This window comes from Chionomys nivalis, chromosome 26 (assembly GCF_950005125.1).
Source record: "Chionomys nivalis chromosome 26, mChiNiv1.1, whole genome shotgun sequence".
In the NCBI taxonomy this organism is placed as follows: Eukaryota; Metazoa; Chordata; class Mammalia; order Rodentia; family Cricetidae; genus Chionomys; species Chionomys nivalis.
This window is the reverse complement of record NC_080111.1, coordinates 259,083-275,866: the sequence shown is the minus strand read 5'-3', so window position 1 is coordinate 275,866 and position 16,784 is coordinate 259,083. Positions and strand designations below refer to the sequence as shown.

General features: G+C 41.3%; 1 protein-coding gene across 1 annotated transcript in view; it reads left to right on the top strand.

The window, feature by feature from the left end:
- The window catches only part of Fam117b (family with sequence similarity 117 member B), a 53,125-nt gene that overhangs the window by 12,498 nt on the left and 23,843 nt on the right, over window positions 1-16,784 (top strand). Inside the window, exon 2 of the mRNA XM_057758685.1 lies at window positions 14,318-14,469. Within this exon, the coding sequence (XP_057614668.1) occupies window positions 14,318-14,469 (152 nt within the window). The remainder of the gene's footprint in view (window positions 1-14,317; window positions 14,470-16,784) is intronic.

Sequence of the window (16,784 nt, the reverse complement as noted above, 5' to 3'; positions counted from 1 at the left end):
GCGGATCTCTGTGAGTTCGAGACCAGCCTGGTCTACAAGAGCTAGTTCCAGGACAGGCTCCAAAACCACAGAGAAACCCTGTCTCGAAAAACCAAAAAAAAAAAAAATAATAATAATAATTAATTAAAAAATATTTACTACTGACCTGGAGAGTTGTGGGTGCAGGCCTTTACAGGCAAATCTCGGTGAGTTCAAGGCCAGCCTGGCCTACAGAACTAGTTCTAGGACTATTATACAGAAAAGCGCTGTCTTAGAAAACAAAACAAAAACAAAACCCAAAACAAAAAAACTCTACTATCATGTCCTTTTCAGGGAAGAGTTTGCTTTTTTTATTTGTTGGCTTTTCAAGATAGTGTCTCTGCTTTCCCCTGACTGTCCTGGAATTCATTCTGTAGACAAGGCTAGCCTTGAACTCAGAGATCCAATTTCCTCTGCCTCCTGAGTGCTAAAATTAAAAGCGTTTGCCACTATGCCTGACTGAACCTTTAAAAATTTCAATAGGATGATATACTGTTTACAGAATTGCACACTTTTTGATGAATGTGGGTACATGTGTTTGTGTATAGATGCTTGTTTGTGTTGATGTTCATGTACATGTGTGCCTGTGTGGAGGATAGAGGACCTTTTTTTTTTTTTAAAGTTGTCTTTCTCCCTTTCTACCTTCTCCCATGGTCCCCATGCTCCCTGTTTATTCAGGAGATCTTGTCTTTTTCTACTTCCCATGTAGATTAGGTCCATGTAAGTCTGTCTTCTTTGTTATCTAGGTTCTCTGGGGTTGTGGACTGTAGGCTGGTTTTCTTTGTTTTATATCTAAAAGTCACTTATGAGTGAGTACATAATATTTGTCTTTCTTGGGTCTGGGTTACCTCACTCAATATGATGTTTCCTGATCCATCCATTTGCCTGCAAATTTCAAGATGTCATTTTTTCTGCTGTGTAGTACTCCATTGTGTAAATGTACCACATTTTCCTTATCCATTCTTTGGCTGAGGGGCATTTAGGTTGTTTCCAGGTTCTGGCTATGACAAACAAAGCTGCTATGAACATAGCTGAGCACATGTCCTTGTGGCATGATTGAGCATCCTTTGGATTATATACCCAAAAGTGGTATTGATGGGTCTTGAGGAAGATTGTTTCCTAATTTTCTGAGAAATCGCTATACTAATACCCCACATCCTCTCTAGCATAAGTTGTCATCAGTGTTTTTGACCATGCTTTTAGGTGTTAAAGTGGAATCTCAGAGTTGTTTTGATTTGCATTTCTCTGATTGGATGTTGAGCATTTCCTTAAGTGTCTTTCAGTCATTTTAGATTCCAGAGAACGTTTCTTCTTGATTGTGCTTAGAAACGCCATCCAGTGTGGCCTATAGCTCACCAATTAGACTAGCCAATGAGTTAACGATCCTCCTCCCTCTGCCTCCCCAGTGGTTGGATTACAAGCTGTGCCACCATGCTCAGCATTTTTACATGGTTACCTGGGGTCCAGTTTAAGCTCTCATGTCTGTAAGGGAAAGCACATTTTTCACCTGAGCTATCTTCCTGTCCCTCAACTTTAGTTGAGTTTGGAGTGTGGTTTTTTTTTTTTTTTTTTTTTTTTTTTAAATGTAGAGCTACTTCTTTGGGATGAGTTGTATCCCCCCCCGAAACCCCTGTGTGTGTTCACAAGCCTGCCAAAAGTTAATGTCAGGAATCATCCATGAGGCAGGGTTTGTTTATGAAAACCAGAGCTCTCCAGTATGGCTAGTCTTGAAACCTTGTGTTCTCGGAATTCTGCCTTTACTTCTGAGGCTGGACCTGTGTAAACAGACTCATTTACATGAGTTCTGGGGACGCCAGCTCGTCCTCATGCTTGCATGGCAAGCGCTTTAACCACCGACCCATCTTCCCAGCCTGTTTTACTTGTTGAGATATAAACTTATAAAAGCAAACTTTATTAGTTTTTGATCAGATTATATTCTCTATGTAAGTATCATGATTGAACACATTTTAAATATATAAGAAAGAGGTGACAAGAGATGAGAAAGAGGTAATTACTTTTTGTGCTATTGCAGAGACAATTCTAATTTTCTTTTTTTTTTTTTTGATTTTTTTTGAGACAGGGTTTCTCTGTAGCTTTGGTGCCTGTCCCGGAACTAGCTCTTGTAGACCAGGCTGGCCTCGAACTCCCAGAGATCCGCCTGCCTCTGCCTCCCGAGTGCTGGGATTAAAGACGTACGCCACCACCGCCCGGCTCTAATTTTCTTAAAGATGTTTATTTTATTGCTTATTTGTTTATATATATATATATGCATATCACCCTCAGGGCGTTGAACCCCTTGGTGACAGACTTACAGGTGACAGTAAGTCATCTGATTTGGGTGCTGGGAGCCGAGCTCCAGTCCTGGAAGACCAGCATGCCCCTTAACTGCTAAGTCATCTCTCATCACCTAATTGTATTTGTGTGTGTGTAGGGGGACGTGCCACGGTGTGCTTGTGGAAATCAAAAGACAGTTTCTCGTCTCCCTTCTTATGGGTTGGAGGGATCAAATAAGTTGTTAGACGTGTGCAACAAATGCCTTGACCTGCTGAGCCATCTCCCCAGCACCTACGTTTTGGTTTAATTTAAATTTTTGTAAGTCTTAAAAAGACTTCTACCACTTTGCATGGTGGCTCAAAACTATACTCTTTTCAAGGCCAGTCTGGTCCACTTAGTGAGTTCCAAGCTAGCTTGTGCTACAAAGTGAGACCCTGTCCCAAACAAACAAAAAATCCCAAGAAACCAAAAGAAAGGACTGCTGTAACACCTTCATTTTATACAGAAGGAAGTTGATAATGCAGAGATAAGCCTCACACCCAAAGCCAAGAACTTGCATTCAGTAATTAGCAGGTTGGGGAATTTCTTTTCTTTTTCTTCCCTCTCCCTTTAATTTTTTTTTTTTTTGATTATTTTTGAGACATGTCTGTCATGTAGCCTAGATTGGCTTTGAGCTCATTCCTTCTGGCATGTCCTGCCATGCGTAGCCAGTTCAGGGTTTTAATTCATCTGGTGGTGGAGCCTCTGTTTGCACCATTGTATTCTACTGCCTGTTTGTGGGCATAACGGGGTGAGGTGGGAAAATTGGTCAAGGTTCAGATGCTATATTAACATAAATCACTTTTAAAAAGAGAAATACAGGCCGGGTGGTAGTGGTGCTCACTTTTTTTTTTTTTTTTTTTTTTTTTTTTTGGTTTTTCGAGACAGGGTTTCTCTGTGGTTTTGGAGCCTGTCCTGGAACTAGCTCTTGTAGACCAGGCTGGTCTCGAACTCACAGAGATCCTCCTGCCTCTGCCTCCCAAGTGCTGGGATTAAAGGCGTGCGCCACCACCGCCCGGCTGGTGCTCACTTTTAATCCCAGCACTTGGGAGGCAGAGGCAGGCGGATCTCTGTGAGTTCATGTATACAAGAGCTAGTTGTAGGACAGGCCCCCAAAATACAGAGAACCCCTGTCTTAGGAGAGAGAGAGGAGAGAGGTTATTTTCCTACAGTTATTCCACAGCATATATTACAAACTATTTTTGTCAGAAAAAAGTGAAACCTGTAAGAGTAACCCGTGCTGTGAACCACTGAGCCATCTCTTCAGCCCCACCTTAAATCTTGTTGATTGCGATGGTTGTGGGAAACAGTATTAGATGGTATTTAATATTCCAGGAGTGCCTTCCCTCAGGCCCCTCGGTTCTCCTCTCTCCAGCTGAACCAGTCTTCAGTTACTTCAGCCTCTGTCTGTTCTGTTCCTCAGCCCTTTCAGAGGTTACCTTGTCCAAGCTTCTGCTTTGCTTTGTGTGTTAGCACCGGGTGTATTTGTTGGCTTTGTGTGCCTTACTTGCTCTGTTAAAGCAGCTTTCCAACCTCAGAAACCCTTTTCTCTTCTTCATTTCCGTATCTGTAATAGATGCTCAGTGAATGAATGCCTTGGAAATGAGGCAGCCCTGAAGGGCCAGCTGGGAGGGTTGGTCCAGACGGAACTCACTTTTTTCTATTATAACGCAAGCAGTTCTGAATACAGGTCACATAGAAGTAGGAGAGAGACTTGAAGCAAAAGATGTGGACATCAGCATGCACAGTGTCATGTGTATATTGGCCGCCTAATTCTGAAAGTGCCTTCCGAAGTCTGAAACTTAAAAGTTTGGTTGAAATTGTGCATACCTTTTGTATTTTGTTCCTTTACTATCTCTCTTTGAAAACAAATGTTAATACACAGGTTTTTTTTTTTTGAGTGCTTATAGATCTGCTAATTTTAGTGTGTGAGTGCTTTAAATTTTATTTTTAATTCTTTGTAAGCTAACACAGAAAGAGGCCTTGGCATGAACTAAGGTAGCGTACACTCTGATTATATAGTTGGCTGAAGCTGTGCCTGCTACAGGGCTAAGTCCGTACTTCATTGTAAGCATTTCCTCTTACTATTTGCTTTGCATCTTAATGAGAAAAGCATTGCCAGTGCTGGCTGTACAGTGATGAATTAAGGGCCAGTCTTTCTAGGTGTGGCCTACCGTGGCAGTTTCTTCTATGGCTGAGGCAGGAGGATCACAAGTTTAAGGCCCGTCTGAGCTACATAGTACCTTGGGTGCTAGCACCAGTGTTTTTTTTTTTTTTTTAAGTCAGGTTGGATAGCTTACATCTGTGAAGCCCAGCACTTGAGAGGCTGAGGCTGGAGGATTGCAGCAAGTTCCAGGCAAAACCTGGCTTACGTGTAAATTTCAGACTAGTCAGGGCCGCATAGCTAGACCATAGGTCCAAAAAATATATGCCCAATAAGCTGAAACAGTAACAGGCTGGTCATTGTAGAGTTTTTCTCTTCATAAGCAACCTTAAAAAGATGGTCTTCTTTTTCTTTGCCCTTCAGACTATCCAGTGAGATTTCTACCGGATCACTTTATTTACATTTATCTGGGAAGGAAGTATAAGGCTCTCTACATGTTAGGTGTTTCTCATCTATTTGTATGTGTACACATATGTCACATACATACGTGGAACATCTTTTATTCTTTGACAATTTCATACATGTAAACCCCTTTCTCTCCCACTTCATTCCCCCCAGAAACTTCCAGCACACCCTTCCCTTCATGTTCTCTCCCTTTTTGGGGGTAGCTTAGTGAGTGTTGCCTGCTTGTGTGCAGCTAACGACAGCTGTAATGAGTTCATGAGCACAAGGCTGTGTCGTGTCCAGAAGATAGCATTCCACAACACTCCCAATTTCTGCCCCCTCCCCCAGGATGTTTTAGGGTGTGTGTGTTCTTGATACAGATGTCCCAGTTAGGGCTGAACACCCAGAAGTCACTTACTGGGTACTTGGATCAGTTACAAGTCTCTCCGTGAGCTGCTGACACTGCAGAATTTTAAAGCCTACACAAGCTTGAGGGCATCTCTAATCTATATTTTGAAGCATAAATATTTAGAAGACAGTTTGACAGCTTGTCTATTTAACAACAGCAGAGGAGACAGAAGCTGAGACGCAGTCTGAGGATTTAGTAGAGGTAAAAGGTCTCTCTTGTAGCACAACTATTAAAAACCCAGAGACAGATATTGGGGTTCAAACTGAAGATCAGAAAAGCAAAACAGCCAAGCAACTTGAGAGTTTTAACCTCTACCAAGGCTCAAACAAAGGGGCGATCGTGTCCTCAGCGTGACTGCAGACTGCAATGCTTTACACCAAACCTCAGACTGCAATGATCTCTTGTCTCCTCCTGCCTTAAATACCCCCTCCGCCCAGCCATATCACTACCATCTCCACCTCCCTGGTGCTGGGATTAAAGGCGTGTGACTTTTGAGTGTTGGATCACCTTTGTGTGAGGTCCATTTCTCTTTTAGACAGCTGCAATCTCGGGTAGCCAGTAGCCCAGGGTGGCCTTGAGTCCTGGAATTAAGGGTGTTTGCCACCACTCCCTGGCCTCTAGTGGCTTATCTCTGCACATTGATCTTCAGGCAAGCTTTATTAAAATACAAATAAAATATTACTATACTCTCTAGTGGCTGCCTGTACTGCTTCTCTGATCTCTCAGCTTTCACCCCCTAATACTTTACTTTGGGTTTTTATTATTAAGAACAATTAGAATTTGTTCTGTAGTTTCTGTTTTGTTTTATATAGGGTCTCTGTGTGTAGTCCTGTCTGTCCCGGAATTCACTCTGTAGCCCAGGCTGACCTCAAACTTACAAAGATCCTTCTGCCTCTGCCTCCTAATGCTGGAATTAAAGATGTGAGCCACTGTGCCCAGTTTCAAGCAGTTTTTAACTGAGGTTCCCTCTTTTCCTGGTGGCTTTAGGTTGTGTCAAGTTGACAATAAAAACTAAGATGTGAGGTAATCTCTAATTCAAGGTCTCATTGTAAGATTTAAAGGAAGGTAATGTAAAGAGAACTCAGTCAGTGCCCAGCAAATGTTAATTGCTCAGTGGTGGTTGTATTCACTATTTGTTTTGCTCTTTATTATATAGTCCTTGACTCAACAAATAAAACAATTCCTGGAGAGATTTATAGTTTCAGCTGACAAATCGTAAGTCAGTTGAAGCTGAACTGTGAGTACATGGACACGAAGATACTTTTGTTTCTGGTTCTGATGCTGAAACTCTCTCCTAAGGCAAACGGAGAAAGTGGGACAAAAGAATGGAAGCAGCTGTTAGTTTGCGAGTGTACAAAACAGCTTATTTCAGAGAAAAATGGAACCTGCTCAAGTATGAGAGCGAGCAGTGTTTAGAAGGGACTGCCGGGAAGAGACCTCTGAAGGGCTGAGAGTGGTGCTGGTGGTGGCAGTGCCCAGAGAGACCGTTGTGCCAGTCCACACGCTAGGGTAAGCGTACATGGTTGCTTATCACACAGCAAACGTGTGGGAACGTGATTCCTGACAGACTTCCAGATTGTGTGCACGCAGGGGCGTCTCAGAACGTGGTGGCAGTGCCCAGAGAGACCTTTGTGCCAGTCAACACGCTAGGGTAAGCGTACACGGTTGCTTAAAGATGACTGGAGAGTCAGCTGCCTTCAGATGTCACACAGCAAACGTGTGGGAACGTGATTCCTGACTGACTTCCTGTGTGCACGCAGGGGCGTCTCAGAACGTGGTGCCTGATTAGATCGGTGGGATAGAAATAGGCTTGAGGGAGGTTGCATTGACTGGAAAGAGTTAGTCCTGGTTTCACAGAAGAAGTTACATAAAAAAGACAAAAACTTCAGAGTCTCCTTCAGTCTTTGCTAAAGGAGTTATGTAGAACTTGCTTATCAAGAAGCTCCCTCAAGGCTGGACAAGGAATGACCCGAGGGTTCTCTACTTCAGTGAGTGTTTAAACACTGACCAGATGGAGTGATATTTTGATTGTTCACATGTTTAGTAGAGTCTCTAGAAGGACCATGCCTTGATAGTAGGGCTAAATTCTAGAGAAAGGGTTATCTCATTATTTTTTTTTCTTAAAGTAAGATCAAAACAAACTTTAAAGGATCAAGCTGATCTACAGATTTTGTAACTGACTTTCAAAATAAAGCCCAAGGGGCTGGAGAGATGGCTCAGCGGTTAAGAGCATTGCCTGCTCTTCCAAAGGTCCTGAGTTCAATTCCCAGCAACCACATGGTGGCTCACAACCATCTGTAAAGAGGTCTGGCGCCCTCTTCTGGCCTGCAGGCATACACGCAGACAGAATATTGTATACATAATAAATAAATAAATATTTTTAAAAAAAATAAAGCCCAATAATTTTCAAAGGACAATAGAAAAATCCAAGTACTTGAACATTGTCATAGTATCTGGAATCTAATAAAGCAATTTATTCAATGCAAGAATATGTGAACTGTAATGAAGAGATGGTAGAATCCAAGAAATATGTGAAATAAACTGGCAACTTTTATTTAGGGGTGTGTGTGTGTGTGTGTGTGTGTGTGAGAGAGAGAGAGAGAGAGAGAGAGAGAGAGAGAGAGAGAGAGAGAATCTGAGAAGATTGTGTGGCCATGTGTGTGGATCTCAGAGGACAACTTTGTGGGAACTGATTTAGAAATCATTGAACTTGAAAGCATAATGATAGAAACTACCTAAAAAACACAGAATAAAGACTCCAACAATATAGATGGAATTGTACTTCCAGAAATAAAGGTAGAGAAAAGAGAATCTTAAAAAAGACGGTTGAAAATTTTTACCTTTATAAAAATCTAACCTAATTGGTTGAAGTTCAGTTAATCCTGAGAAGAATAAACTCACAGAAGATCATTTAAGGCAGATTGTAACCAAACAACTGAGAACTTGTGTTGGATAAAAATAGCTGAGAAAATGTTATTGAGGAATAACAAAAGAAGAAAGATTTCTTGGCAAAACCAAAATAAGGCAGAAAACGGAATGGAATATTTTGAAATGCTAGGAGGTAAATTGTAAAACTAAATACCACACACAACCAAAATGTCCTTTAAAGGCTATATGTACTTTCCGTATATGGGAAGTTGTCCTACTAGGAGTAAAGGTGGCTCTTTGTGGGGAAGGGAAATGATATCAGATGGAGACTTAACTTTACAAAGGAGTCAATGGCACCAGAGGCAGCAGATGAGTGAGATAAACACATTTTTATTATTATTTGATTTCTTTACAGGATGATTGCTTTATTACAGAATTATAACATACTGTGGCTCTATAATGTATGCATAAGCTCTGTGACTACAGTGATACAAAGGACAGAAGCAGTAGTGGAAATAGTCTTAGGTTGTATGTAAAATGGTATAACCTAATTTGAAGACATACTATGATGAGGTAAATGTGCGTATGGTTAAAAGCCCTTAGAATAATTGAGCAAAACTTCAAAGAAAAATATAGTTAGTGTGTCTGTAGATGTTTAACTAGCCAAAGTTTGGAAAAGGGGAGAAAGAACAGACGGTTGGGACAGGGAAAAAATAAATAGCAAGATAGTAGATAGGTGTGATTGCATTAATTGGTGTAAACATTTCTGTACGTGGTGATGCATACTTGCTATCCTAGCTCTCAGTAGGTGGAGGCCTGAGGGTCACGCGGTTCAAGGCCAGCCACTGTTAGTGAGTTTGAAGGCAGCCTGAACTACAGGACCCTGTCAAAGGAAGGAAAGAACAGACTTTAAGAATATTGCTAAGGCCGGGCGGTGGTGGTGCACGCCTTTAATCCCAGCACTTGGGAGGCAGAGGCAGGCGGATCTCTGGGAGTTCGAGACCAGCCTGGTCTACAAGAGCTAGTTCCAGGATAGGCTCCAAAAAACCACAGAGAAACCCTATCTCGAAAAAAAAACCAAAAAAAAAAAAAAATATCGCTAAGGAGAAAGAGAATCATTTCTGCTGTGTACTTCCCCCAAATGCCCTATATTAGAGGTTCAGCCCTACATCCAGCATGTGTATGGATGTTTTTCCTGCATGTTTGTTATGTGTGCCACTTGTAGAGAGAGGTCAGAAGAGGGCATTGAGTCCCCTGGGACTAGAGGTAAAGATGTTTGTGAGCTACCATGTGGTTGCTGGGAATTGAACCCTGGAAGAGCAGAATCTGGAAGAGCTATCACTAGAGAATGGCCTTTTGAAAATTTGTGGGAGTAGGGTGGACTTGTTAGGTTTGCTTACAGTCTTTTCATTTTTACACTTGAAAAGGAAAAGTGTCCTCCCTTTCTCAACATCTACCCTTTCTACTTGTTGATTTTGTGGATAATGGAAGTTCTACAGGTATGCAGATCTAACACAACACAGCAAGGGTCACAGACCTTGTACAAAGGAATATCTAGCGGTCATGGTTTCAGATGCTCTGCTAGTGTCATTGATGTTTACAGAGAACCAGTTTGTCTGGAACTAGGAGTTGGAGCTCTGAATTCCAGAGCCCAAGGCCTTGATTGAAAATTTCAGTGTTACGACTTGCTGTGCATAGTCTTTTCATAGACTTTGTTTTTTAAAGAACAAGTTAAGCATGTTTGAGCCATTGTTTGGATTTACTTTGAACAGAAAAGTGTCTGAATTTATTGCACATACCTGTTGTTAATAGAAGACATTTTCTTCTCTACATATCAAATCTGCCACATTTGGTATAAGTGATTTTTCCTCATAACTAAGGACATTAATGTTTCCCCTATTGGCCATATACAGAGATGCTTTTATATGTCAGGTACCTTAACAGTGGAACGAAGCAGAATTGCTGTTTTACTCTGTTACTCTGTTTGAGAAGCACAGGACTTTTTCCTTGACTCATGCTACCTCAGCACATGGGAGTGGGGAGCTTTTGTTTGTTGGGTATGGGTGACTGTTGAAGGAAGATTTCTAGAGGAATGACTTCATGAATTAGCCAAACTAAAGAAAGGGATATGAGGGTGATCAAAGCAGAGAAAAACAGACCTGGAGACTTGGCACACACTGGAGACTGCTGTTGACAAGACTCCAGAGGGATTGAGACTGAAGATAATCTGCCAGGTCGTAAAGGGTCTTGTCAGCTGTCGGGGCTCTTCCTCAGACTTCCTTATAAATACAGCCTTTGTTCACTGAGGCTGGGGATCTTTGAGATTTCCTCCCCACCAACCTCTTCATAATTAGTTAAGGCAATAAATTTGTCAGTTTTCAAAACTTGGATTGAAAGAGAATAATGCCAGGGTGGGGGTATAAACTGTTGTGAGCAGGCTGCGACTTATTCTGTTTTCCAGGTTGACCATTGCACCATAGGCTTTAGAAAATGTGTGGTTTAAGGGAAGGGGTGGGGTTCTACAGAAAATGTTCAATATTTTTAAAGTTTTAAAGGAAGATTTATTTTTATCATTTTATCTTATGTTTATATATTTGTGTGTCTCTGAGGAAGATTTATTTTTATCATTTTATATATATTTGTGTGTGTGGAAGATTTATCTTTATCATTATATATGTATATATATATATGGGGGGGTCTGTGCACATACACACATATGTGCAGGTTCCTGAGGGGTCCAGATCCTCCTGGAGCTAGAGTTAGAGACGCCAGAGGTCCAGGATGTGCTTTTAACTACTGAGCCACCTCTCCAGCCCCTTTTAAAGTTAGTTTTTTTCATTGTATTTCTTTACGTGTGTGTGTGTGTGTGTGTGTGTGCGCGCGCGCGCGAGGACAGGTGGGAATCAACTCTTGCCTTCTACCTTGTGGGGACTTGGGATCAAACTCAGATCATTAGACTCGGTAGCAAGCACCTTTACAGGCTGAGTCATCTCTTTGGCCACAAGGAAACGTTTAGGATTTTACTTGTGACTGTATGTAACTCTTCCTTTCTCTGAGTCATTATAAAAATAATAGTCCCAACAGTCTGAGGGTGGGGTTGGTAGAGGTTACTTCTTGGGTAATTGGAAGTCCTTGACATGAAATCAGGCCCATTTGTAAGGTTTGTTTGATTAGTGTTCTAACAGGAACTGAATCAGTGACCGTTGTTGTTGGTGAAGAAGTGTGCCAGACAGCTTTACCTGTTCAAGTTTCCACAGATATGCACAAGTTTGCTTAATTGTGGATGTTCTTTTTGTCCCCGGATGAGACGGCCAGCTGTCTTGCAACTATCCCAGGTGGTGATTTAGTTAGAACATGTATAATCATGTGTATTGCTTTTCATTTCTCACAATAATTTGGGTACATATTTTCTTGAATTTATAAATTTGACATTTCTATTCTGTTAAATCAAAACATGCTGTATGAAGAAGCTGTAGGTACATGGAGAGATAGGGATAGTTTTTTTGTTTTTTTTTTGTTTTTTTTTTTTTGAGGCCAGGTTTCTCTGATAGCTTTTCACAACAGACATTGCTTTAATGAAATAGTTGCCATTGTGAAAGCAAATTATTATCTAAGACATATGTATTGAAGCACCTCTTGGGACAATCACCAACACAGCTGCTGTGTCATATATAGTTATGTTTTGTTAGTGGATATGAGTCTGGTAACTAAACTTTTATACTTAGTATTCTCACACATACACGGCTTTAAGAAAAGCAAGATGCTAGCCACTATGTAAATCTAGAATGATAATATTGTTCATACAGTCTTACGTGTTTCTTTGTGCCCGTTTGTATGTGTACACACGCACATAAGTGCATATAGGGAGTTATTCTTAGTTACTCTCAACTTTTTTTTTTTTTTTTTTTTTTTTTTTGGTTTTTCGAGACAGGGTTTCTCTGTGGTTTTGGTTCCTGTCCTGGAACTAGCTCTTGTAGACCAGGCTGGTCTCGAACTCCCAGAGATCCGCCTGCCTCTGCCTCCCAAGTGCTGGGATTAAAGGCGTGCGCCACCACCGCCCGGCTCTCAACTTATTTTTTGAGATCATGTCTCTCACTGATCATGGAACCCATTGTTTGGCTAGCTTGGGGCGAGCACTCCACAAAATTCTTCCTGTCTCCTTTGTAGCAGTGAGATTACACGCACATGCCACCCATAACAGTTTTTTTACGTGGTGATGGAACTCAGGTCTTCATACTGAATGGCAAGTGCTTTACCAACAGCCATCTACCTCACTAGCCCTTTACTTACTATTTTTTAGCCTAAATTTGGCATGCACCATTGATCTCAATAGTTGAGAATGTGAAGCCGGAGGAGGGTAGCTTGAACCAGAAGTTGAGACCTGGTTGGGCAGTATCATAGCAAAAAGAAAAAAATGAAATAAAGCCCATGTTAGAATTAAACTTAAGCATAAATTAACCATGCTTACACTTACCTGACTTCCTTCCCCCCAAAAATAAAAACAGTGAATGTAGTTTCTTCTAGTGTGTATAGTGAATGCATTTGTACATGATTAAGAGAGTGTGTGTGTGTATGTATGTGTGAGCGCCCACGCATGCATGCGGAGGCCAGAGGTTGACATTGGTGTCTTTGAGAAAGATTTTATTGGGTACCAGGAAAATAATCAGTTCTGTAGAAAACTTCTAGGCCCACTCCCTAGAGATTTCGATTTGGTAGTTTTTAGAGTAGGGTCCAGGAATGTGTATTTGTGGAAAGAACCTCAGAAACCTCAATTCAGATCTTAATATTACAGCAGGTAGCTGTCTAGTCAGCAACCACCACTCCCACTCTCTCTCGTCCCTCCGCCCCATGCCTACCATGGTTTTTCAGATGGGGAGAACTCCCGCTTAACTGGAGCTGCATAAATGATACACAGATGTGAAGAAAAAGGGTTTAATGATTAAATTAGGGCTGGATTTCTATAATCCCTTTGATACTCTGATTGCTTTGTATTTACATCTTTAAGTGATATGTTTTCCTTCTCTTTCCTCTTTTAGTAGTTAATGTCTCCCTTCTGTAGTGCGCCTTCCCATTAGCACCTGTCTCAGGTGTGCCCTGTGATGTCATCCTTCGGACTGCATTCTCCTTGCTCTGAGTCCCTTCAGTTTGGTTATGGAGAGAGCCTTATGATCCTGAAGAAACCCTAGCTTTGGTCACACCATGGCCAAGGGCGTTTAGGAGATAAAAGCAGCTGAGTTGTTGGGACCAACAAGCATTGGGGGGGATTGACCACGAAGTAGCGTTTGAAGCTGAATATTGGCACGTGCTTACTTTCAGAGCTAGTGACAAGAGTTCAGCTCTCCAGGCTGAATCCCGTGTTTTTCTTCATTCCAGTCACTCTCATCCTAATTCTGATACTGTCGTCTAGTGTTTTGGTTTGATTCTGATTTTAAGATCTCTGAATTAGTAGCTGCTGTTGGGTAAATGCCTTTTACTGTATCTTGAATTCTAATTGGTCTTAATAAAAACCTGGAGTCAGATTTAGGGGTAAAACTGGAAAGATTAGAGATTCAGAGCAGCTAGCCACTAGAAAGACTTCTTACCTCTACTGAATCCTCAGACTGAATGGGCTAAGCTCTCTCTGCAAGTCCTCAGCCTGGATGCCCTGAGCTCCTGTCTCCTCGCGTAATTCATTCTTCTCTCGGCCCAGCCATATCCTGTCCTGTTTCCACCACGCTCCTAAATGCTGGGATTAAAGGTGTGCGCCACCACTGCCCGGCCTCTGGCAGACTAGCGAATTGGCTGTGCAGTCTGTTCTTCAGGCGAGCTTCATTTGTTAGACCACAAACAAAATATCCCCGCGTTTTACAAAGCTTACTGCTCAGCAGTTCGCTGCTAAAGAGAAATGCCAGCTGAAGGGTAAAGGTTCTGATCTAAGGGCATTTACTTATTTCAAAGCATACCCCGTAAATGAAATTATAGTATACAGCCATTTGGAGTCAACTGTGAGTTGTGTTATCAATACCTTGTTCCTTCTGTTTTTGTGGTAGTGTTTTGGCCTGAACCTGGGCTTTGCACATTAGCCTGTTCCTGTTTGTTTACTTTTATAAAATGTAATACTTAGTTTCTTCTTTTTCTCCTAAGCTTTTTTTTTTAAGTAAATGCTTTTGCTTTATACCTAGGTGACAAAACTCGCCCACCTTCCTCAAGCCCCTCCAGTATTATCCGGCGCACTTCTTCCCTGGATACACTTGCAGCTCCTTATCTTGCTGGGCACTGGCCCCGAGATAGTCGTGGGCAAGCAGCACCCTGCATGAGGGACAAAGCCACACAGGTAGGTTTCTTTTACTTGTTCTACTCTTAAGCACATCAGAATTTCCTCAGAAGTGTATCTGAGGTTCAGGTTCCCTGGCTGAGCTTCCAGATACTCTCCTGAATTGTGTTTCCTTGGAATGTACTTTTCAAGAAGGTTTCAGAAGTAATTTCCTTACAGATAGGTAATGGTGGGTGTACTTTTACCCATTTGTTACTTAGAAGTTAGGGTAGAATTTCACAATTTTTTTTTATCTGAAATTTGGGTTTGAATATTTGTAATAGTAGGTTTTCTCTGCATAATATTTAACATTTTTGTGTCAAAAACTTCATATAGCCGGGCAGTGGTGGTGCACGCCTTTAATCCCAGCACTCGGGAGGCAGAGGCAGGCGGATCTCTGAGTTCGAGGACAGTCTGGTCTAGAAGAGCTAGTTCCAGGACAGGAACCAAAAAGCTACGGAGAAACCCTGTCTCGAAAATCGAAAAAAAAAAAAAAACAAAACTTCATATATTGGGAAACTTTATTATATCGCTAGTACTCTTTAATTATTGTGTGTGTCTGCATGCCTTTGCCATAGAGTGCGTATGGAGTCAGTTCTCCCTTTCCCCGTTACATGAGCTCTGAGCATGAAACACAGGTCGTCGGCAGTGCACCTTCATAAGCTCTGTCCGTCGCTGGCCCCATGAGTGTAAACGTCTCAGAAATGGAAGTTCCATACTTTTACATTTATAAAACTGATTAATTAAAGGAATTTTAGAAAGTCATTCATATAATGATTCATATTCATAGTTAAAGAATTGAAGTCCAGTAATGTGCAGGCTTTTCATGATTGCATGCTAGTTTGGAGTTTCTTTTTATAGTATTACCACAGTGTAATTAATTAAATATTTGTATAATCTTTTTTTTAAAGATTTATTATGTATTAATTGTTCTGCCTACATGTATCCCTGCAGGCCAGGAGAGGGCACCAAATCTCATTACGGTTGGTTGTGAGCCACTGTGTGGGTGCTGGGACTTGAACTCAGGACCTGAAAGAGCAGCCAGTGCTCTTAGCCTCTGAGCCATCCTATTTGTATAATCTTGCATCCGTTGTTCATACTTACTAAGCAGTGAATCCTGGTAAGGTGAAGCTGTGTCTAGCTTATTGATGCTGTTTTCTCAGTGTCCACTTGACACAGTAAGAGCTGAAGGAGCATTTGCAAGGCAGTGATGCGCAGCACAGTATTTCATTCCTGTTGATGGAGAATGAAAGACCTTAAAGACTTAATATTGTTGGGATTCAGCCAGTTGGTGTCTCCATTTTGGATTTCAGATTTACACTATTAGTAGTTGCTAATAAGACACCCAGCGTCCTGAAGAGGATGTTATTGTTCAGAAGCAAGCACACACAGTTATTTCAGCATTTCTGAAGAGGGTATCTTTGTTCAGAAGCAAACACACACAGTTTGGGGTTTTTTCCTGACTGCATGGTCCCAAATAAACACATAGACATTTATATTAATTACAAATGCTCAGCCAGTACCTCAGGCTTATTACTAACTCTTACATTTAAATTAATTGATTTTCTATTATGTATTGCCGTGTGGCTCATGGCTTTACCTGTTCTCTAGTATCTTGCTTCTTGAATGGTTTTCTGCTCTCTTTCCCAACTCTGCCCTTCTTCATCCCAGTCCTCAATTTGATTGCCCCACCTAACTTTATCCTGTTTTGCTACAGGCCAATCAGCTTTAATATTACTATTTTTGATTTTTTTATACATTTTTAATATTTATTGAGCTTTATATTTTTTTCTGCTCCCCTCCCTACCTTTCCCCTTCCCCCTTCAATTCTCCCCCAAGGTCCCCATGCTCCCAATTTACTCAGGAGATCTTGTCTTTTTCTACTTTCTACTTCCCATGTAGATTAGATCTATGTAAGTCTCTCTTAGTGTCCACATTGTTGTCTAAGTTCTCTGAGATTGTGGTTTGTAGGCTGGCTTTCTTTGCTTTATGTTTAAAAACCACCTGTGAGAGAGTACATGTGATAATTGTCTTTCTGGGTCTGGGTTACCTCACTCAAAATAATGTTTTCTAGCTCCATCAGTTTTTCTGCAAAATTCAAGCTGTTATTTTTTTCTGCTGTGTAGTACTCCATTGTGTAAATGTACCACATTTTCCTTATCCATTTTTCTGGCTATGACAAACAAAGCTGCTATGAACATAGTTGAGCACGTGTCCTTGTGGCACGATTGAGCATCCTTTGGATATATACCCAAAAGTGGTATTACTGGGTCTTGAGGAAGGTTGTTTTCTAATTTTCCGAGAAATCGCCACACTGATATCTAAAGGGGTTGTAC